This window comes from Lathamus discolor, chromosome 6, assembly GCF_037157495.1.
Source record: "Lathamus discolor isolate bLatDis1 chromosome 6, bLatDis1.hap1, whole genome shotgun sequence".
NCBI lineage: Eukaryota > Metazoa > Chordata > Aves > Psittaciformes > Psittacidae > Lathamus > Lathamus discolor.
In genome coordinates, this window is record NC_088889.1 from 90,820,427 (window position 1) to 90,843,442 (window position 23,016).

Below are 23,016 nucleotides of genomic sequence, written 5' to 3' on the forward strand. Positions count from 1 at the left end.
TTGAACAGAACTGACTAATTGCAAACAAAACTAGATGGGTTATTTTAGGTACCAAACACCAAAGTTAAACACTTCCATGTCTTGGCAGGAGATCGTAATAACCGCTAGGAAAGTTCTGGTTTTAAAAGTGCATTTGGAGAGTCTTATAGAGAAAATTAGCCCAAAGAAAGGCAGCGTGGTCCAGGATGCTGCAAATCACCTGGGGAAAAGAAAGCAGAATGTTTTGGGGAGGTAAAATAGACATTTTTCTGTCAACTTGCTTTTGGCTGCCTGCATGCACTGTGCCAGGAACCAGTCATGCAGACACACCAACAGTTCACTGTGTTTTGAGTCCCATCAATGGCTTGAAGCACATGCAGAAGTTCTTGGTGTGATGAGGCCTGAGTGCTGCTGACAGGATTCAGGTTTTGTCCAAAGGAAGCCTGAGGAACTGTAATCAACTGAAACATTGAGTGGTTATATCCAAACAGCACCAGCCCCTGGCTCACAGGACCCAAAACACCCCATGATTTAAGCCTGTCTCTGTCAGCAGTGGTCCCAATTCATTGCAACTCAATGAGCTGGGCGCAGCAAAGTCAGGCCAAGAGAGCTGGGCTGAGCTGGGAGATGAGGGTGAGTAATTCTGAAAGGGGAAGGATTAAATTCACTTTCTGTACAATTTCCGTTTCTTCACCTGTCAAACATTACTGTCTGTGGCAACAGCAACATCATTTCCAGTTTGGTCCTTGGCATGGTATATGGGCAGAGGAGCTGAGGTGGGATTAACATGATTAGTAACATTCCCTTCAGAATCTTAGCTGTTATGGCTGGAAAATGTTGAAGCTGTTTATTGCTGCAACAGGAGGGATGCAGTGACCCAACAATGGCACTGCTTTTTTGTGCATTTCATCACTTGTTCCCACTCACACAAGCAAGGGGTGCAATCTTGGTGGATTGCTTGTCAAACTTACTGTTGCTGGAGTAGTTTTTTCTTTGCCATGTTGCTTTAATGAGTAGTAGTGCATTAGGGATGGTCTGAGCATCTCTGGGCATTCCAGCCTAACAGATGCTTTGCAAGAGAAGTATCTTCCACTATTTGAAATAGACGAATTCTTAATATACTCAGAAGGTGAAGACTGGTGAATGTAGTAAATACACCAACTGTAGGGAAAGCTAGAGACAGAAATAAGGTTAAAAATAGGAAAAAAATACATGGAGAAAGGCAAAATATGCATACCTGGTTCTTCACGTTCAGTTAAGAACTATCCTGCTGAAGGAGAGTCCTTTCTTCTCTGCTGCTTATAGTCTGAGCTTGATCTGTTGTTGGAGACCTCTGTAATTGATGACTGTTCTAATCATACTTAGTCTGCCCTAAAGAAAAGCAGACTTGAAACACGAGGGCTAGTTCCAAGCCTCTGCAGCTGCCAGTTTGGACTCACCAACATGAACCACGAACCCAGGCAGTATTTGAAAGTGGGTCTTTATTTGCTGAACTAACACAGAAGTAGCATGTAAGTAGCAAGGCAGTTAAAAACACAGCACTCCAAAAGACCTGTCTCCTACTATTGTTTCTGATTCTTTTAGAGATACTCTAACAGTAGAGGAAGCTTCCACACCCCTTGCAAGGGGTTGAATTCACTGGAACTAACTTTGCTTTAGTTGAGGCCCTAGTACACTTCTTAAAGTACAATCACCTGAAAAGGATCAACACAGAAGCTCACTTACAGGTATTAGTAATGTGTGTTCCTTCTACTTAGAAAATACAATGACGGCAGCATTCTACCTCTAATAATACAGCGATGGAAGTCTTTTCCTGGCTGTTATTAATGGCATAATCTCTTATTTCCAATCTCTTTCCTGAGCAAGGTTTGACTCGCCTCTATAGGGTCTGCCAGTTTGCATGAAAGAACATTTACTTTCATTCCAGTTCTCCAGCGGGGTGACACAGTAACCTGGAAAAATAATGAAGGATCTTTGTTTTTACTGCTGGATAGCACTTGAAATATACTATTTTTAAATATCACACAACATGTTTCAATGACAGTTTTGGTTATAAATATTTTATAGAATTATAGGATGGTTTAGGTTGGAAAGGACCTTAAGATCATCAGTTCCAACCCCCTGCCATGGGTAGGGACACCTCACACTAGTTGCTCCAAGCCCCGTCCAACCTGGCCTTTGAACACTGACAAGGATGGAGCATTTACTACTTCTTTGAGCAACCTGTGCCAGTGCCTCACCGGTTCCAGTGCCAGCTGATTAGAGTTATCCTAGAACAGGCAGTTCTATGGAAAAGGACTCCAGTACAGCAATGCAATTAAAAAAGTAAAGGGCATTGCAAATCAGAACAGATCTTTCAGCAGTTGCTCCAGGTGTGTGATTCTAATATCATTGCTGCTTTAAGGAGAATTGCAGATTTTAAACATAACTTCATTACATTATTTCCAAAAATACAGGTAACTGAGCAGTATACTTGGGTAACCCCACAATCTGTTACATATATTGACTGCACCTGATTCTTGCCAACTGATACTGTTAACTTTATTCGTTATAAACCTGCAGCCATAGAAGTCAGTGACTGAGTAAAAATCATGTATAAAGTCATGAGTAAAAATCATTACTGAGCATAAATCATGTGTACTTTTGGAAAGCCAGCTCCTGAATCAGTACTGGCCAAGAGCAGTTTGTGTCTTTCCTAATTTGCCTGGAAGAGGCCTGGATACATCTGATCCCGCAGAAACATCCTCTAATGCTGGAAATATGACAAAGACTATTCACTTGGAATGTTCAGAATACATGCAAAACCTAATCCTAATTTTTAAGAGTTCAGCAGAATCGACATGGCATTTTTCAGTACTAAATATACTGCTGGGAAACAGCCCCTGCTTTCAATTAACCTCAGATACTAACTTTAAAATAAATCTTGCTTCGTTCCAAAAGAAGTTGCCATTTCAATGCAGTCTTCTTGTCCTCTTCTAGAGTGAGGAATTCCTGGACCTGTTAACAACAGGACAGCACAGAACACCTCCTCAGCATACAATTAGAACAACAGCTCTGCAACAAAATGGTGATGAAAAGAGCATCTTGCACATTTTTAGGCATTTCTAAGCTGTGTTTTTTTCTATTTAACATGGTGTTTGGTGTGATATATCTACCAAGAAAGATTAATCAGGATAAATTGCAGGGTGTTTGAGAATCAAAGTTAGGGAATTCTAAATGTGTTCTCAGCAAAGTGTGAATTGATGAAAATGAAGCAGTATTCAGGGTGTTCACTCTTATATTTAACACATTTCTTCTTAGCAACTACTGACTTTAACTTTTGATTTGTTAAAAAGCCATGTGTGGGGGGTGTGTATATTAATATATACATGCAGTTTTTAACCAGTGCACACACATATACACAAAGAACATTTACATACATCTGTAATTTTCATCCAGCTTCACAGCTCAGATCAAATCAGAACAACCTAATTCCTTTCCACTTACTGTGCATCCTAATGCTTCCTCAGCCACACAGTCAGACAGGTAACAAGAATAAAGAGTGCCTGTGTGATCTGTCACATCAACGAGTATCTCAAAGCTTTCAAAAACTGACTTTAAGTCTGAAGAGATATCACTGCAGAAAGTACATGTGTTTGACATTTCATTCACTATGAAACGACACGTTGAACTGAAACATAAGAAGATAATTAATACGTATATTAAAGCATTTCCTCCTTGGTTGAAATTGTTTTCTAGACTGAAATTTTCCAAGAGACTTTTAATCTTTAAGGAAATTCTTCATCTTCTAAACTTTTAAGCCTAAGTCAAAATGGCCTCTTTCTCCTCTGCTCTTCTAGGACCAGAAAGAGCAAGTAATTCATAAAGCCAGCTCTTCCTTGCTACTCCTGGAAGTCTAGACAGCAGATATGCACATGGCATCCTCCAGAGGAGTTTAATTCCTTGTCTGGAACTGGACTAAAATACTGTTCTATCTAATTTAGATCAGGAGAGGATGGACAAGCACTTTTTAATACAGATTTAAATCAGGCAGTTGCTTACCATCTGTTGCGCACAACTTTAGATGCATTATCATCAATGTTCAGAGTAGAAATGTAGCCATAAATAACTCCATAGACGGGTTCAAGTTTCACATCACTCTGTAAAGCTTTTTCCTTCAGCTGTTCCACAGTATAAACATCAACTATAGTCTCCACTAGAAGTTTAAAAGACATGTTAAGTGCATCTGAGAAAAAATGCAGAAGAGCAACAACAGAAAAGAATCTTGAGGGAATAAAAAGGAAAGGATTTGACCTAAAGCATCAAAAAAGTCCCTCTTCCACCCCCCACCTCCACCCACTTTTTAAGCAGGTTTATTGTTTAGGGACAAAAAGTAAAACAAAAGGGGACTAGAAATAGGAAAATATCTACTACTACATCATTGTATCCCTCAAAATGAGTTTGACATAAACTTCCCATCTCCATTTTTTGTACTTATTGAATAGACACCAACACTGAAGATACAGAACTGATGGTATAAGGGACACCCCCAGTAACAACAGTCCAAACTTTAAATATTCAGCCACCTCAGTTTTGTTTCTATGAGCACACAGAGCAAGAACCTGCTACTTCAGCTGCATTATGAAGCTATGCTAGAGTTTAGTAAAATCAAAGTGTTTGGATCCATGCTTACAGTTAACGGAGTCTTTTGACTGCTGCATCACTTTGTCATACAAGCCTCCTGATTGTGCACTGTCTTTTATGAAGCTGAAGAGAACATTTGCTTCTGCTGTTTCTTGAAAAATGTATTTTTTTAAAGCTATTAGTATATGTACAGTGTAAAAATATCAACATAATATATTTTACAGCTTTTTATGCTGGTAGCACCAAAACATGGTCCCTTGGAATGAGCCAAGAGATGTTTTTCTCTTTATTACTTTAACATGGAATATAAGAAGGCTCCTTAGATAAAACAAATAAAATAAAAAGATAAAACAGTGGAAGCTAAAAGCATTGGTCACTACCTGGCAAGAAGCAGGGAGCTTTCTTAAGCAAGCATGCAGGAAAATTCAGGCCTCAAATCAATTTATCCTTGCATTCTAGCCTGAAATGATTACTAATAGCAAAGCAATACTGCCCCACCTCTTACCTGGATTAGTTGTAATGATGGTTTTTGATATCACAGTTGCAGTCATACAGTTCCTAAATTTGTCAAAATTTATCCTCACATCTGACGCAAATATCACTGTGCACAAAAAACGCCACCAAAATGTTATTGTAGAATAAGTATCATGCAAAGAACTATAGTAAAAAACACAAAAGCCAGACTATTTTACCCGTTTCTCGTGGGATCCAACTCTGTGCCAGCTGGATGGATTCATTATCCCAACTACATGAAAAAAAAGTTAATGCATGAAAACAGTTTTGAAACAGCACTGAAACTGTTAAGTATTTAACCACTAAATAATACAGTTATAACTGAGTTGATCAAAGGGGACACAACTCTGTTGTTACATGGACACACAAATGAAATGCCAGGTGTAGCCACAGGCATCTAGTTTGCAGCCAGCCAGGATTCTTTATGTACAGTCTAACACAGTCCCTATTTTGTTCCGTGTCAAACAGGATAAAGGGTTATTAGATTGTTCAAAATCATTAAATACAGAATAAACCTGGAAAAATACTGTATTTCGGAGCTTGGACAACAGTAATTTCTAACTAAACAAATCACAGTTAAAATAACTGCTTATCAGCTGAGCCTCTTCTGTGAGTACAAGCTGATTGCTCACATCACTGGGCCAGATGTTCAGCCCGCTTTCCAACACTGGAATCCTTGTAGCTGTGGATGATGAGACTCGAGTGAGGTCAGTGGTATCCCTCAAGAATGATAATTTGATGGTTAGACCCCTTGATGAAATCTTATTCCATTTCTCATCAGCCTGGATGGCAAGAACACTGCCAAAGCACAGTTCTGTTCTGATGGGTTTTTTCTTAACCCTTGGAAAAGGATTTAAGATACTTGCTTTTCATTTAACATCACTCAGCCACCTCTTCAGTGACAGCCTCTGAGATCTCTTCACTACAGTGCTTTTGCTCAAGGATTTCCTGAATCTCTGGCTCTACCGAGGACTCCACGAGTATGCAAAGGACACAACTGAGGGGAACCACAGTAACCCCAGCTTGTCTCTGCTTCTGAGCACTCCTGAGGTATACAGCTCTGTATCACCACATACCAGCATTGAAACAAGACTGTTGGAGGTGCTGCTGCAAGTTAACATCAGTGGCAGCTCAAGGGCAAGCAAACTTCACACCATAGATGCTTATGTGTGTTTGTGTGTATACATTAACTATGTTAAGCATTACATGGACTGATAATAGAGTTTCTGACTCAGCCACAGAGCACAATGCTATCTTGTTACTTCTACCGAGGGAGCAAAGGTCATTTTCACCAACAAACAGCAAACCCACTGCAACTGAGTGCCCACATACCTTTGCACAGAGATAAGCCATAAGTTTATTGAACAAACAATGGGCAAAATGCAAATATTCCTGTGTAAACAAGTCACTATATACATGGATAAGTGGTATAGGCATAGCCATGTTTGTAAATGCAATACAGTGTGACAGTATGGCCAGAGTAGCATCAAAATGTTTCTGTGTTATTTTAAACACTTAAAAACTCTTCCAACCTCTTTCTATTCTACTTGTTCATTCTGCTTGGCGTCAAAAATGAAGCATGTTCCTCCTTCCCCCCCTAGTTTGTGGAAGACATGTTGCCTTTGCAGCTGGTTTTAAATGCCATTGCCTGAATTGGTTCAAATTTCCACATTAAAAAAATGTAACTATTTGGAACTAAGCTTCATTTTGCCATCATTGAGCTCACAGTCTGTCAGCAGATCATAAATGTAAACAATATATATAAGGTCAGTCTAATTAATCTCTTTTTTAAGCCTCTGTTCAGTGTACATCAGAATTGCCACCCAAATAACCATACATTTAACAGTGTGGTAGCAGTATGTATTATAGTTTCTTTACCTACTTTTGCATTATGTTGTGTATTTCAATGAATTGAAAGAAAACTATTTTTACCAGACTATTGGAAAAGACATCTCTGTTTCATCATACAGCTTTACTTCACACCTCTGACCTTTCCTTTTGTCTGAAGTCATGAAATACTTTGGCTCCCCAACCTTTAAGAAGAAAGGGAAACAGTCACTTTTTCCTCTAGCAAGTGTTTGGGAGAATGAAAGTGATAACTGAGAAAATAGAAGAGTTAAAAAAGGGCGGGGGTTAAAACCCTGTACACCACAAAAAAACGCAAACCAAACAGTAAGTTACCCATGGTACAGTAGAAAAACATGATTCTTGTGGCTCTTGAACTTACTGACATGACAGCTGCAAGCAGATTAAGGATCCTTCCATCAAGGCTTTGTCCATTCGCAGTAATATCACCCAGTGAATAATAATCCTGAGGGTCCTTGACAGGCAGATGCAGCAGAGAAAGCAGTTTGGTGTCCATTTCATAACAGGAAAACGTTCTGACGACTGAGTGGTTTTCACTGAGGATTAGTTTGTAGCAACTAGATGGCACACACAAAACAAAGCGCATGGATCAACATTTCACTCACCAGGATATCAACAGTGTAAAATGTTTATTCAATTCACATGAGGAAATAACTGCTGGTTTATTAATCTAGTGTTTTCCTTAAAGATGAGGAAAAGTTGGAATTAATTTGCTCTAAAATAAAACAATATACTTTTCTCTGACGGAAGACTTATTATCATGTACTTTATACACAGAACTGAAAAGCCAGCATGAATTGCTAGCAATGTACAATATATATTTCAAACCTTTCAGCCTTTATCAACCACTAAAAATAAAATCAGTTCTGAAATGTCTGTAATCCAGGTAATGAGAGGTTTTGGCATCGTGACATAGCTACAGTCAGACTGGATTTGGTAAGGTGCTTTCAAAAGTAATAGCTCCATGACCTCAGGAATATTTATGACACACTGTTAGCCAGCAGAAATAAGATACAGTTGATGACTTCAGGATAAATATATTTTACAAATGCTTATGAAATCTATAGATTTAAGAGGAGCACTTTCTCTCAGTCAAATTTCTATCTCACTTTTGTTCTTTTACTTCTTTCTGCTTAGCCAGAAAGCGAGTGTAACTTCTACAGCTGCACATTTGCTACAACGCTTAGAGATGCTCAATAAACTGGGACATAAAACTTCTTACTTCCTAATTTCGTGTGCATATATACAATATTCTTATGCCTGCCATATGATTACAAATATTAGAGTATGACCAATTAGGAAAGAAACCCTAATTAAAGAACAGGTGTTTAGTCTGTATCTTAGCTATATAAATGAAACTAAAACATATCTAAATTATTACTTAAAATTTTAATTTCATATACTGCTTCAAAGGGTTCAGATTTTACAGAACACGCTGAAAGGCAACATACGTACATTGATTTCAAACAGTTTTAGTAGGCTTTACTCAAAGAATTAAATTTACTCTAGTTACACAGAGCATTATTACTTTATGACCATATACTGAGAAATATATTCTCCTTTGAGATATTTGACCATAGATGGGTGAATACAAGCAGTAAGGTACAGCTACATAACACAAGTAACCCCAGATCCTTGGCTGGCAACTAAAACAAGTATTAACTTGGATCTTTCCGGAAAGAGCTAGCAGTCTCTGCTTTAAACTTACCTAGGAGTTACAGGGTTGAATTTTTCTTCCCTTTCTGCTTCCTTCGACTGAATTAAGGGATTTTCAATTGTAACTAAAATAAAACATTGATAAGTAATATTAGAAAACTGAATACAGATAGATATAAAGAGAGATGCTTTTAAGAATGGCTGTTTTCAAGGTTGATGATGGAAAAGGTACGTGCAATAACTGCTGCCAAATGTTTTCATACTGAAAATTGTATCTGTCCAGACAGCCGACATTATTGCCAGACTCCCACAGGAGTCCTCAAGACAGCGAATGGAAACAAACCAACACCAAGTTCTCATGTGTGTACTCAAGTTTTTATCCAAACACTCTGATCTAACAACCACGGGCAGCAAAGTCTTTCTATTAGCAAGATAAAAGCACATACTATAAATAAATGATTTTTGTTGTGTTTTTATGAACAATCATAGTCACATCGAAAACTAAATGAAGACAAAATAGAACACCAAACTACTTTAGAGAGTTCATTTTTCATCATTTATAAGAACCAAATAAAACTTAGATAATGATCTAGGTAGGTTCTGGGTGGTGGCATTCAGTGGTTTGTATCTGGTCTTTTTCTTGACATATTTACTGATTTTGAATTTAAATCCTTGAAATCTTATTCCTTTCCTCTTTATACTTAACATAACTGAACAATTTGCTTCCAATTAGAATGTTTTCTGAGTCCTCAGAGAAAAATAGAACAAAACCACAAATTCATAACACTGATATACTGGAAAAAAATACCCAAAACACATTCAAAAGAAACCGTTAAGAATAAACTCCAACTTACCACAGTCACCAACTCTGAAGCTTTCTGAAAGGGATCTAATGTACTCTTCTCTGCCCCAAGAATTTACATTTATAAAGTAAGTTGGTGAATCACGAATAGTAAAACCGAAGGTGTATCTTTCAGACCCAATGTCTGCAAAAAGAAACAGCACTGTTACAGTTCATTAGCACAGCTTGATTTCAATCTAGAATATATGGCTATAACCTGCTATTTGGAGGTTTTCCTGAGTTTTGTCATGAATTTACAGCCCGCAATCTGGAGAGTCCCACTAGAGGTCAGCAGACCGTTCAGTAAACACACTGGTGGTCCTGAATGGGGTTGTACAACTTGTGCTAGGGTTCTACCTGCACGATCCCATCCATGCAGACATTAACTTAATTTGGCAGCACCACATAAACTTACAGATCCAATGACAAGAAATAAAAGAGCATCCAGTGCATTCAAGGCAAAAGTATAACCAGGATCAACGCATGAAACAATACTATGAACCAGTGTATGCAGTAGCCCAAATTTTGCAGTAGGTAGGCTGTCCCGAGATGGCTGTGCCCACATCTTGAGATGCTTGTGCTGCAAGGCCACCACAATAACATAGAAACCACCACGATGGCATACCAGGCTGCAGATCCCAGGCAGCAGATCCCAGGCAGCATCGTTGTCCAGGGGTTTAACTGAATAAAGCAAAGTGTTTCCAGCTCTATGGGAAGTTCAGTGTTAAGAGGATGTCAGTCTCTTTTCTCTTTCAGCTTCCCACGAATCGTACAGCATTATGCAATATGTTATTTTAAATTACCAATGAAAACTGCATAGTGATCCATGGAATAAGCATAATCTGATGGCAGTTCCATGGACGCACAAATAGGAATACCCCTTTCACACTAGGTAGAAGTGTCTCTGGTGACAATGGTGACTTCCTTCTAATTCACCCATCGGGCAGCTTTGCGTGGTGCCAGGAAGCCCTTCCCATAGGGCTGGAATGTCTCTCTAGGACTGGAGATGCTTCATAACAGTGTCTGTATGAACCCTGAGCTGTAGATATGTTGCCTCAATTTCCAACTGATGCTGGGTTAACAATGTATTATACACATGTTTTCTTTAGGAGTGTACAATAAGATGAAGCTGGCGCTACTCAGACCAGAAATTACTTGTTTCACTCCTCAAGACATCTCCTTAGCATTTTTATTTTAAGAGAGAATGAACACAAAGGCCCCAGATCAATTCTGGCACTATTTCTATCACTGGGTCCATATCAGCACTATCTTATTCAGAGCCTGAAACACTTCCATAATGGAGTTTTTCCAAGTAAAGTCTAATTGATAAGGTTTAGCCAAACTGATGCTGCTCTTTCATCTTGGTTTCCAAACACACACATACACATTTCTTTTGTGCATTTTTACTCTATCCATTTTACACTAAGAAGTCTGTTTATCATTTAAATGTTGATTTTAGTCATAGATGCCAAACTGTACTGTATAAGAAAATGAAGTAAAACCAGTTAAAAGGGACTGTACTTTTTCTGTCTGGAAAGCCTCTGACATCTGTTTTCCCAATAACCACACCGATTACATTCTGAAAAATAAAAAGATTATAGAATACAAGTATTAAACACAGATGTATGTGATGAATTAGATTTCGTGGACTTGTACTCTACTGATGATAATAAACATGTTTCTGACTAGTAATCATGTTAATCTATTTATTCCACAATACCATATGAACTGAGACCTAAAACACAAACATACAATTTTCCCTGAATAAAAAAAAAAGAGTGACTAATAAAAATATTAAAAGAAATACATCTGGTTCTGGTTGTAAAGACAATGGGAGGACAAAAGTTCACCCCAAACGTTCACTATTTTGGCTGTTCTACAGCAATCTCTCCTCAGGTAAGCAGCAATTGTGTTGTTTCATGCTCTCTGCACAGGTCTCAGATCTCCTTAAATGCACCGTGAAAAGTCTGGACAGGATTTATTTTGCAGTTAAGTATCCAAGGTTTCCCCTGCTGTCAGCACCAAGATCCACACGCGCACATCCACAGGGAGGGCTATTTATCCTGTCCTCAGCTAAGCAACATTAATTTCTACAGGTGCCTCTTTCCTGGTGCCTGTCTCTCATAACCAACTGCAAAGGAAGTGTAGGTAATAAACTTTTTGGATGATCCAAAATAAAATCAATCTTATTCTGCTTTGCTAAACCTGTATTTGTTATGCAAAAGCAGCCCATTCTCAATTGTCACACAAAACTACTAGGTGCAGAGGGATAAAGATACATTTATATCTTATTTATATAACTTATATTTATAGCGAATATATAGCTGTGTGGTGGTGGGGTTTCTAATCAAAAAGCTTCTCCTCAGTAGAAGAGTATTGCAGTGCTAGTTTGGGATTTAAGAGGTAAGCAGTGAAAGCTGGTACGAAAGCGAGGCCAGAGGGACATTGCAGTACTGCAGAAGTCCTTCCAAACATGACTTCCTCATCGCAGCAAGGGAAGGGGCAGAGTAAGTGTTTAATAACCCACACAAGCTGAATTTTGCCCAGTTCACAAAGCCATGCAGCCTGCTGACTGTGACAATACTGATGTGTGCTCAAAAATGAGATGTCATGTTCCCAATTTACTTTGAATCACTAGATGGAGCAAGGTAACTGTCTTATCCTACAGTGATGGGAATGAACAGTGTGACGTCCTAGTTCTTCCAAGTGCTTCTAACAGAATACTTTCTATCTGAAAACAGCATGCAGTGATTTAGATTAGGACTTGATTTTTCTCTTCTTGGTTCTGTTTCCTAAAAATAAAATTCAATTGGATCAGAGTGCAACACACCCTGTACTGCCAGTCAAAAGAGCTGACATTTAGGATGACTTTTCACATGAATTAAGCTGCTGGAAATCTGTAGTTTCCAAAGGAGGTCTCCCCTCTCTCCCTGCTGCAAATACATTTACCTCTCTCTCATATTAGCACTCAAGTCTGCACAGCAAGCTGCGAGAAGGAAGTGATCTGGCTGGAAACTATTTTAGGGGGGGTGGTGAGGAGAAAGAAGGTAGAAAAAACTTCCAGAGATCATTTCCTTGATCAGCTCATTGTGCAACTACACAAGCACTAGTTGCACTGGGGGAGGAGGAGCGGAACTGCCTGCAGGAGGAAGCAGGCCAGCCTGCCTTTTTTGGCAGGGCATTGCTTAAGGTTGTTCAACCGGATCATGAGACTACAGCATTAGCACACTGAAAGTTTCTGGGGCTTTGATCCATTTCGCTGTTAAAAAATAAACTGCAAGGGAAAATAACTGTATTTTGATTCTGTGAATGATGTGTGCTCAGCTGCTTTAATATCCTAAACACACACAGACCTTTCGACCAGGAGATACTAGTGAATTGCTTTTTATAAAACTACTTTACTCTAGTCTATGGTTCTATGATTCCATATGCTGCTAATTGCAATACTCAAGATGAGTTTTCTTTGTAAAATAAATGCTTTTAACCGAATTAGAGGATCACTCGATTTGAGAGTAACTGGGAATGAGAGATTAAACGAGCTTTGCTGGAGACCAGGAGTTTATAAAAAGTTGGAAAGAGCATACAGTACTGTTCTGAGGGGATATAAACCTCCTTCTCCTAGTTCATCCCTTTTCCGTGTTTTCTCTTTCAGTTGTTTAAAATATATGAGGGGAAAAGGAATATATTCTTCCCCTCTCAAATACAAAGCTTTGGGGATAGAAAAAGTTGGGTTTGCTCTTTTCACAAGCATCAGGACTTCCACAGGGCAGCTACTTTAAGCTGCACAGGGAAACAGGTCTGTAACTCAGCACTACATCTCGTGGGGTAGCCATGGGGAACTGCTGCCTCTGTTTAGCTCTCCAGGCTCCAGCTCCAAGCAGCACTGAACACTCAGAAGACATTTCATTGCTGTTGGGCTGCACAGTGATGGTGGGAAATACTGCAACAGAGAATATTGCAGCCTTCTCCTTCCCGTATTAAAACATCGTCTTGGAGAGCAGGGAATGAAAACTTCCTGTTTTTTATTCAACCATCTAAAACCCAAAGAGAATAATAGTGAATTTTAAAGCACACTCCAGTGATGATAGTCATCACCCACATCAAGACAACAACAATAAAGAAATCATATTCAAATGTCTGTATGAATTTGCCAACCATAAAGTTTTGCTGTTCGTTAAGTTTACTTTTTAGTTCATCTTATTCTCCTGTCCTCCTACAAGCAAAATTCTTAGCTCCTCGTAAACTGACAACTACAAAACCTGCTTTTTTGTTCTAAAGGAACAGAAGTGATCCTCTCTGACATGCAACTGTGAGATTTTTATCTAAGTAAAACACCATACCATTCAACAAGGGTTTTGTTTGAATATTCCAGGACTATGTTATTTAGCTCAGAGGGATTGAGCACACAAGTATTAAGACTGCAGGACTTGGGTTCATAGCCTGTTGTGAAAGACTATTGTGGGTTATGGATGTATTGTGACTACATAATGCTGACTCTGTACATGTCTTTACTAATTCAGCATCCATTTAAAACATTACAAAGAAGCCTCTGATACTTTCAGACATTGAATTGTCCAGTCAATATCTATAGTTGTGGCATCCACATACTATGGACAACAGCAGCATCAATTTTCATTTTGCTGGTTTATCCACAAAGAAGGTAAGGTACTTTATATCTAACAATTAGACTAATGCTGTTAGTATCTAAATATACATCAATTACATAATTTTGCAGTAATATAATACAGTCATATACAATTTCATTTGGGAACAAAAGTACTATGTCTATGAGACTTACAGGACGAGCAAGACTTGGATGCAGATCTGAAAGTGCGACAAAGTCCTGTGTTGAACTAGAATAAGCCATTCTTGATCTGTAACTTGAGAAAACTGATTTAGATGTTTTAAAAACCCAAACAAATCACTTAAAACCATTCATAGGGAGAATAACAAGTCATTTTTTAACACAAATGTTTTGACCCAAATAGCATCTGTTTTCAATAAAAAGACTTCCCAGCCATCTGAAGCAGACAATTCTTTACAGCTTGTATTTGGCAAGGTAAGTTATGAATTTGACTGTAACTGCTCTACCTGTGCTTCTCAAATAAAGGTCTGTAATTGTGATTTATTTATTTGCCATTAAATGACTCTATTAGCACCAGCCTCTGAAAAATATTTACCCTCCTTCTGTCTGGGAAATCCAGCTGAATTTAATGAGGCAGTTCATATATAAAAGGCCATTTACATGGGAGGAAAGAAAAGTGTTGGGTTGCAAACCACCTTAACTGAGGTTTTGGGCTTAATATTAAACTACTTGAAAATGGGAGCTCTTTCTTTCCTCAAAGCAGAAAAGTTTTGAATTTATTAAAATAAACTGGTAAAAATAGGTTATTTTCAGGCTGCCGATATAGCATTCCATGAGCTACTGCATGCTCAGGTCTTCTCTATAGATGCCCAAGTCAGGCCATGGGTGCTTTGTTAACCCATCTGAATCTGTCTTATTAGTTCATGGGTACCCCCAGAGACATTATTGCTATTTAACAAATAGCTGTCAGATTCTAGTTTTCTATGGGAGGAACCATCGAGTTGTCTAAATCTTTAATATGAGAGAAGTGATATGGTCCAGAGGAGCCCTGTTCAAACTTTATAACCAAGGTCCTGAACGGTTTTTACAGTCTTTATACCTTGTGTCAGAATGGTTAAACCTAGCAGTAGTGATGAGCAGAAACTGACAGTCTGCACATTAAAAGAGGCAAGCAGTTATCTGAGAAGTGGTTTCTGAAAGCATTTCAAACTAAACTCACAGAAAGATAGCCCAAATTTGCCTTACAATGAGGCCGGCAAGCCTGTTCCCATCCCGTTATATGGAATAGATCACCTCAAGTATCCCTTCAAGGCATGTTAATATTCTGCCCTCAGAAGGAGTTAAATATAGTTAAATGACACCTCACTCCACAGTTAGAGAGGACAGCACTGGTAACGTGTGTAACCAAGGAAGATTAAGAGGTATTTTAGGGTTTAAAGCGGCCCTGACAGGGGAGGCTGCGATGAGCAGTTGCAGCCATTCCTTACCGCAGAGGCAGGGATGAGCTCCTGAGGAAGCAGAGGCCTTTATCTCACCACCACCCAGGAACAGACCTTCTTCCAAGAGAAAGAACATGCCAGTCACAAGAAATACAAGTAATGTAATAAATACAAGTAGTGTATTAAATACAAGTAGGTGCCTTTGGCACCATCACCCCACCCCAAGATGGTGCCTGGCACCAGACAAGCTTGCACCCCCAAAGCCGGGCTTCAAGTGATTCCTCTTGCATGGATTCGTCACCACCATCACGGCTTTCCCTGCCCAAGCCCGAGCAGCACATGGTGGCCATCCCACACAGGCAGCGATGGTGCCATGAAGGAGCCCTTACCACAAAGGGGACTCGGGGGGACAGAGCCAGGCTGGGAAGGGAGCGCCCTGAGAGGAAGGCGTGAGGGACAGGGAGACAAAATGGCGGCGCCCTCCCGCAGCCTGTGACCCTCCTTCACGGGCTGGTTCTGCCGTGAGGGGCAGCGGATCAGAGGATGGCCACCAAAACCCCCCCATTCACCACGGATTGAGTGAATACCTGAGCGATGGTGCTGGGCACAGAGGGACCTGCCTGGAGCACCCCCAGCTTCAGTGAGGGCTCTGCGGCACCCAGAGCTCGGGTTCACTTCCTTTGCGAGCCCTCTGCTCTGCGGGGCTTTACTTCAGGCCGCATCCCGCTCGGGGCAGCAGCTTCATCCCGAGGTTTTCCATGCGGGATGTTCATTCGAACCACCCGATTGCATCGGGGGTTGCTGTTCTAACCGATGTCTGTGTTTCCTTGCAGCGTTACTCCAGAGGAAACCCTGGAAGTCTTCTTCCTCCCCAAAAGCATGCAGCAGTGTCACAAGCGGGTCCCAAGTCACCGCGACTCGAAGCCACCAAAGCACCAACCCATGAGTCTAAAGTAAGGCTCATTCTGCTATGAGCATAAACCAAAACCACACCAAAACCAACCCAAATCTTGGAGGAACCATTCCCTAAATCTGTTTTTGTGGTAGCTCTGACAGGGGAAAAAAGAAATCATAACCTGTGTCTTCTACATGAATTAGAATGGATGGTGTAAGATATTATTTGTATTGATTGGTACACGGCACTCCCAGCTTTTCAGACTGGAGCGAGCCGTTTTGTCCCTTTATATTGCATATGAAATGATTTTCCTGTATAAAAATCGATGCTCTTCACTTCTGCGTCATAAAAAACTCTTACTCCTGGTGAGCAATGTGATGGCCTCAAGGTCAGGGCTATTGAAGGCTTCAGTGCAGGCTGACAAACCCTCTGTGTTGACTGTGTCTTACAGGATCTTTCATTTCTTCAATTAAACAGCTGAAAGTGGACACCACCTGGGCTCTCGTATTTATTGTGCCACTAAAGCCCATGGTAATTGCACCGTGCTGATGACAAACGGCATGCCAGAGAGCCGACAGCCCGGGTGGGTGGGTGCTTAGGTCACCTTTTACACAGTACAAGCCCGGGATCTAACTTGGGTCCATCGGTTTGAAGCCTCCAGTAAGCAGAATCAGGGTTTTTCTTTGTTAGTTCTGTTATTTTAATTAGGTCAAGCTATCGAAGAAGCAGAAGATAATGAGTGTGATGGGATCCTAATCGGATAAGAAGGAAATGTTGTACACAGCCTGAAAAACACTGGCAAAGGTACAGGTTTCATTCTTGCTTCCAGGACTGCAAGGTAAACCAGGGTAAACCGAAACTGAAATGAGATCTGCAGCTCTCCATTGCCACCGAGGGTGAGAAAAGCAAGATCACAGCCCATGGGCTTGCAGGCATTGAGCCTGTTTGCTATCTCAGCAAGGTTTTGGTGGCACATAAGCACCCGCTTAAACAGAGCCTTGCTGAACCGAGCTGGCATCTTGTGCCCAGCATGGTCACCACTTTCATTAGGCTTTGTCCAGGGTGAGCTGCTTTTCACACAGAGACACAAAGGGCAGGTGAAACCCAAGCTGCGGTGTCCCCAGCGCTGGGCTGCAGGTTTTGTTTCATTTCAAAGCCACCAGAACAAGGATGCTTTGTGGTTTTGTTCCACTCCCATTTTCAATGCGCCTACATTGGGGGAAAAGAAGCTGCTTTTTACTTTCCCATGATAGCTTCTGGTAGGAAGATGTTATCAGGGCCATCATGAAGGGATGCACCAATCTGGCCACAGACACAAAGGCAGCGGATGTGAGACCAGAGTTCTTTCCCTAGGAGATGTGATTAAATGCTGAGTTTCTAACTTGCAGGTACTGAGGCAAGAATTCATTTGATTGACATACCTGTCTCACAGGGATGCTGTGAATTCTGCCCTTCACATGGCATGTGGCACAATGGGGAACAGCCGTTTGGACTCCTGTTGGTTACTGTAAGCAAATGACATCTTTTTTGGTGCTTATAATAAACAAATGTCTAATCTGAACGTCTTCTGCTGATTTACAATGGCAGCTGATTCCCCACGTTAGGAATTCTTAATACAAACACTGGCGAGAGCCTGCAAAAACAAGTCACTCAGACTTGTACCCCGCTTTACTCAAGCTTTCCTCCTCAGCTGACCTCAAAGTGATCTCTAAAGGGAATCAGCATCCTTATCTCCCTTTGACAACTGGAGAAACAGAGGCAAGAGGAAGACCAGCAGCAGTTTCCTGAGGGCTGTGCACCACGCAAGGACCTGCTCGCCTCTCCATTGCCTGCACCAGCTCCTGTGGAGTGAGAACCATATTAATTCAGTGTTTTTCTCATCTAGCGCTTGATTCCTGAAAGGTCTGGGTGATTTTAACTCTCCAGTACTTCAGCAGCACTTAGCATTCAGCCAGATTCTGTATGTGATTAAGCAGAGGATTCCCCATCCATGCCTGCAAATTGCACGGTCCCTGCTAATTAGGCCTTTCATGAATGGATTTATTTAAATCACCCTCATTGGCATGGTCAAGGAGTGCAAATGCCATTTGGTAATTCACTTAGCAATTTGGTACGTGAGGATCAGGATCATCTGCATGCAGAGGAAGCCAGTCCCCATCCAGCACTAGCAGGGACACTTCAGAAATCATCTTCAATAGGATCTTCAGAGCTAGAGCAACATAGAAATATTTGCTCTGTGAGGTTTATGCTGCTCAAAGCCTTTACTGAGTGCTCATTGAATATTTATACATTCTTAGAACCTAAAGAGTCTGTAAAATGAAAAGGGCAGACCTGCAATTTTAGGTAATTGGCCTGACTGAATCCACTTAAAGCAGCAAATTATTAAAGGTATTCACTGCTCAGTGGCTTTGGTTGATACCTGAACTGGCTGAGACTCAGGAGTGCTGATGGAGTAGTGATGGATGGATCTTTAGAAGAAGCAATGCAGGTGCTGATGCAGCTGGCAGGTGCTCAGGGATATCTCACTTCTTCCTATGTCTCCCTCATCCCAGTCCCCAGCACTGGAGTCATCCCAGTGCTGTTTCAGTGGGATTTCCTTGCTCTGAGCAGCACTACAACCTCCTACAGCAGATGAAAATGCAGCAACCAGAGTTATTTTTAAATGAACATGAGCCCTGGCTGGTTCCTGCCTTATCTCTGCTAATTCTGGCTTATTTGCTCAAGGAAAGATGCCAGGACCTGAAGCTGGTGCGTCCGTGCAGCAGCAGCATGAACAGACAGCTCAGACACTGAATGTGTGCGTGAGGAAACAGGACCATGGATGGGAATGCCAGCAGCTCTCTTCTGCATGAGGAAAACCCTATTGCTGGCAAAGAGGGGAAAAAGGCTTTCTTTAAGGTGTAAATCTGTGTGGGACATGCAAGTGCTGCTCTTCCCAGCTGTCCAGGAAGGACAGTGTTTTAAAACACCAGCTGCTCTCAAGACAACAAAGTCTCCCTGTTCTCTCTGATGAATTCGCATGAAACTGCTTAAAACCAGACCCAGCCATCCCCACGGGCAGGGGTGAACGGCATCTGCAGGGCCCGAATGCAGCAAGCACGCATTTGCAGTGGTCTGTGCTGGGGGAAAGCAGTGTTCTCACTCTCCAAGGCAGGGTCTGGATGCCCATTCATCAGCAAGCTCAGTTCTTAACGATTTCAACACTAATTAATCCTTTCTGCAGCATTCGCCCAGTGGTGGAGCAGAAACATCACACAGGGAAGCAACGAGAAAGGAAAGGAAGCCACAGCACCAACCTGTGCACTGAAATCAGGTCATGTCAAGCACCATCACAGAATCTGAGCACAAAACAAACACCACAATTGAAATCCAAGACCTTCTGGGTAGTCACTAAGTAGCTGGTATATTTTAGCTAATAGTTAGCAAATAAACATGTCCCAGACCTAATCCTCCTGTGTCTTTTTAATAGCAAAAAGTCAGAATAAGATGCCTATGTGGGAATTCACTGCTTGACACCACTGACACAAGTCTGTTCAATTCAGTTTGTCCACACAGTGATACCCTACCTTGCTTTTCTTGAAGCTCAGGCATTGATTGCCCAAGAGTTTAAAGCCTGAAACTACAGACATAGAAAGTGCTTCTTTTTGGAGTCTCCAAGTTTACAGCTATGGAGAATAACTCCTCCCGCACGCAGTTCCAGAATAATTGAAGTGAGGTCAGTGAAATTGGATTTTCATCACTTTCCTCAAGACCAGAATTCCCTCCTCCCTCGCTGAGCAAACAAATGAGGAGTATTTTCCAACAAAACATCAGGAATTGAAAAATACAACAATTAAAAATAGCTGCAGTGACAGCTCCCTGATACTGGGGAAAGAGCACTTTGGAAGGGAAAAACAAGACATTTAGCAGCGGTTGGCTGCCAGTCAAACATTTCCAGCTATTCAAATCAATGAAACCCCAAAACCAAATGAATTATATCTGGATTTCAGTTTGTGACACATGATACTGAACAACACCAATTGGGACATGTGGGATGAGTGCCTTCCAGAGACAAAACTGGGGAAAACCCTTCCATCCTTCAGTTGTTCCACTTTCCAACAGAGCCTAAAACTCAATCCCTGCATGAGCAGTTCCTAAGGAGGAAAACCTAATGCATACCAATACCTGAAGGGGCTACAGGAAACCTGGAGAGGGGCTTTGGACAAGGGCCTGTAGGGCCAGGCCAAGGGGAATGGCTTGAACCTGCCCGAGGGGAGCCTGAGCTGAGCTCTTAGGCAGAAGCTCTTCCCTGTGAGGGTGCTGAGGCGCTGGCACAGGGTGCCCAGAGAAGCTGTGGCTGCCCCATCCCTGGCAGTGTTCAAGGCCAGGTTGGACACAGGGGCTTGGAGCAAGCTGCTCCAGTGGAAGGGGTCCCTGCTTTAAGATGATCTTTAAGGTCCTTTCCAACCCAAACCATTCTATGGTTTCATGAGTCTGTGAAAACTTGGGACATAATTCTCCTAGACACATGGGGAGGGCTGTAAAAGAAAACTGCGATCTCAGAATAAACAGGATTTCTCCCCCACCACAGAATTCAGTGAACAGAGCACCACTGCAATCCCAACCACCCATCCAAGCTAAACTTTCCAGTCAAAATACACCTTTGATCTCATGGCTGAGCGCTCGGCCCTGGCGCAGCAGTGGCAAACCTCCCATTGCCTCTGAGAGCCAGGACCGCATCCAGCCCCTTCCTTAGGTAATCGTGTGTCAACATTTCCAGTGTACGCCTGGCTGCCTGTCAGCCAGCTGCTTAGAAAATGCCTGCAGACCAACACTGACATTTTAAGCTTTTATCCATTAGAAACCCCACAAACTTCCCTCCAAAGCCTTTCCAGAGTGCAAAGGTACGAGACCTGATTAAAACAGGACGGTATCAAGAAATTTTCCCTGAAGAAAATGAACGCTAGAGGTCAATCTAACAACTTGTCCCGGAAATATATATCCCTGGAATCAAATATTACAGACTTCTGCTGTGTACTGTGCACCTCTCTAACTACATCCAGATTCACTGGCTTGGCAACGCGCTTCGTATCTAACAAGAGTTCCTTCTATTCTTTTGAATTTGTTCTTGTCTCGCTGTACATGAGTATTTCCTCTTCTGGAGCTCGCCCGGGTGGTGGCTGTCCCGCTTCACACAGCTCACTAATGTCCTTAACTACCCGTTTCTGAAACGAAAGGGGAAATTGGCACTTGCGTGTGGAGTAAATACTGGAGGCCAAATGTGTCCCTGATGTAACTCCGCTGCAGCCGGTTGAGTTAGATTAAAGATGAGTGCAGAAACAGAGGAGCAGGCATCGCCAAGCAGATGAAAGCCCAGCTTGCTCAGGATCTCCTGGCTCATGGATAAATCCAGGGTTTCAAAGAAGCAGCAGGGAACCAGTGAAGAACCAGGCTGGGATGTGAGTGATGGGTTTGTGACTCGCAGCCTTGAAGTCTGATTCCCTTCCAAAGTGTCTCCAACTAATAGCAATGGATGACTTCATTACCTGTGCCTCAGGCTTTCTTCATCTCATCTTCTGAGCTCACATTCTGAAGGAGCTTGTGGCTACAAACTCCCACCAGCTATTTATGATTAACACAAAAATGGGTTTGATTGATTTTTTTCTTTATCATTAAATACCCAATTATGCAATTTCAGTAAATTTCTTCCTTCCTCTTCACTGCTCTTAACAACAGAAATAAGATGTAGCCCTGCCAGCCTGCCTCAGCCTCCCCACTGCATCCTTCTTTAGCGCACTCCCAGCTCCCCTTTTATAAGGCTCCTGTCTCAGCCAAACTCAATGGATGCACAGAAAGAGCACAGCCTTTGCTGACACAGGGGCTGCTTCCACTGGGAAAGCCAAGGGCGATTCAGGGCACAAAAGTCAAGTCAGATGAAAGCCCAGATCCAGCAAAGAGTGTGTTTAAACACAACATTTCTCCCAGGGAGTCACCGGGATGGCTCGTGTGCTTCGCACTGAGCACATATGTGAGTGCTTTGCTGAACCCGGGCCAAAATGCAGTTGTTCTTTATGAATGCGGGCCAGATCCTGTAACACTGAGTAGCGCCGATGAGTAACATTTATTCACACAAGTGGTCTCTGCGGAGGAGGGCTGCCAAGTCCTGGCCCTGTACGATTTTGTCTTTAGCAAGCAGCCAGAGCAGAGCTCCATATGGCAATGCCGACTCCTCACTCAGCAGCTTGCCTGCTGCCAGCTCCTCGGTGGAAATGGCCCAGCGAGGCAGAAATGTTCCAGCACAACCTTCGGGTTACAATTACCTTTAAAAAGCTGCCACATAAAGGCCTTAAAATTCTTCCAGGAGTTTCTTCCTGCTGCAGCTGTCTGTATGACTACGGCAATCCTGACTGCAGCCAGCGACGTTCTCCCAGGGCAGCTGCTTTCCCAAGCCATTCCCAGGCAAAGGTGTCTCCCAAGGCATATCCATCCTTAGTGCCTGGCACATCTCACGACTGCCATAGAGGTGATGCGCTAAGGGGAAAAGCCTCTTATGCTCCTCTTCAGGCAACCTGAAGCTTAAGCTTGTGCAGGGACACATCTCTGATAGCCCTTCCTGGTTAATGCACACACAAGAGGTTTA

General features: G+C 41.8%; 1 protein-coding gene across 10 annotated transcripts in view; it reads right to left on the reverse strand.

Annotated features, from left to right (window-relative positions):
- Nucleotides 1-1,493: 1,493 nt before the first annotated feature.
- The window catches only part of MEIOB (meiosis specific with OB-fold), a 32,054-nt gene continuing 10,531 nt past the window's right edge, over nucleotides 1,494-23,016 (reverse strand). Inside the window, exons 2-16 of one of the 10 annotated variants that reach the window (XM_065686608.1) lie at nucleotides 17,819-18,238; nucleotides 15,551-15,619; nucleotides 14,277-14,368; nucleotides 11,000-11,057; nucleotides 9,492-9,623; nucleotides 8,690-8,762; nucleotides 7,343-7,538; nucleotides 7,099-7,148; nucleotides 5,295-5,347; nucleotides 5,108-5,203; nucleotides 4,652-4,753; nucleotides 4,021-4,174; nucleotides 3,466-3,649; nucleotides 2,890-2,976; nucleotides 1,494-1,931 (exon numbers count right to left, since the gene is read on the reverse strand). In XM_065686608.1, coding sequence (XP_065542680.1) covers nucleotides 1,803-1,931; nucleotides 2,890-2,976; nucleotides 3,466-3,649; nucleotides 4,021-4,174; nucleotides 4,652-4,753; nucleotides 5,108-5,203; nucleotides 5,295-5,347; nucleotides 7,099-7,148; nucleotides 7,343-7,538; nucleotides 8,690-8,762; nucleotides 9,492-9,623; nucleotides 11,000-11,057; nucleotides 14,277-14,368; nucleotides 15,551-15,619; nucleotides 17,819-17,861 — 1,518 coding nt within the window. In that variant the 5' untranslated portion in view covers nucleotides 17,862-18,238 and the 3' untranslated portion in view covers nucleotides 1,494-1,802. Of the gene's footprint in view, nucleotides 1,932-2,889; nucleotides 2,977-3,465; nucleotides 3,650-4,020; nucleotides 4,175-4,651; nucleotides 4,754-5,107; nucleotides 5,204-5,294; nucleotides 5,348-7,047; nucleotides 7,149-7,342; nucleotides 7,539-8,689; nucleotides 8,763-9,491; nucleotides 9,624-10,999; nucleotides 11,058-14,276; nucleotides 14,369-15,550; nucleotides 15,620-16,089; nucleotides 18,239-23,016 lie in introns of those variants that run through there. The other 9 variants (XM_065686607.1, XM_065686605.1, XM_065686613.1 and 6 more) reach the window with 9 other exon arrangements.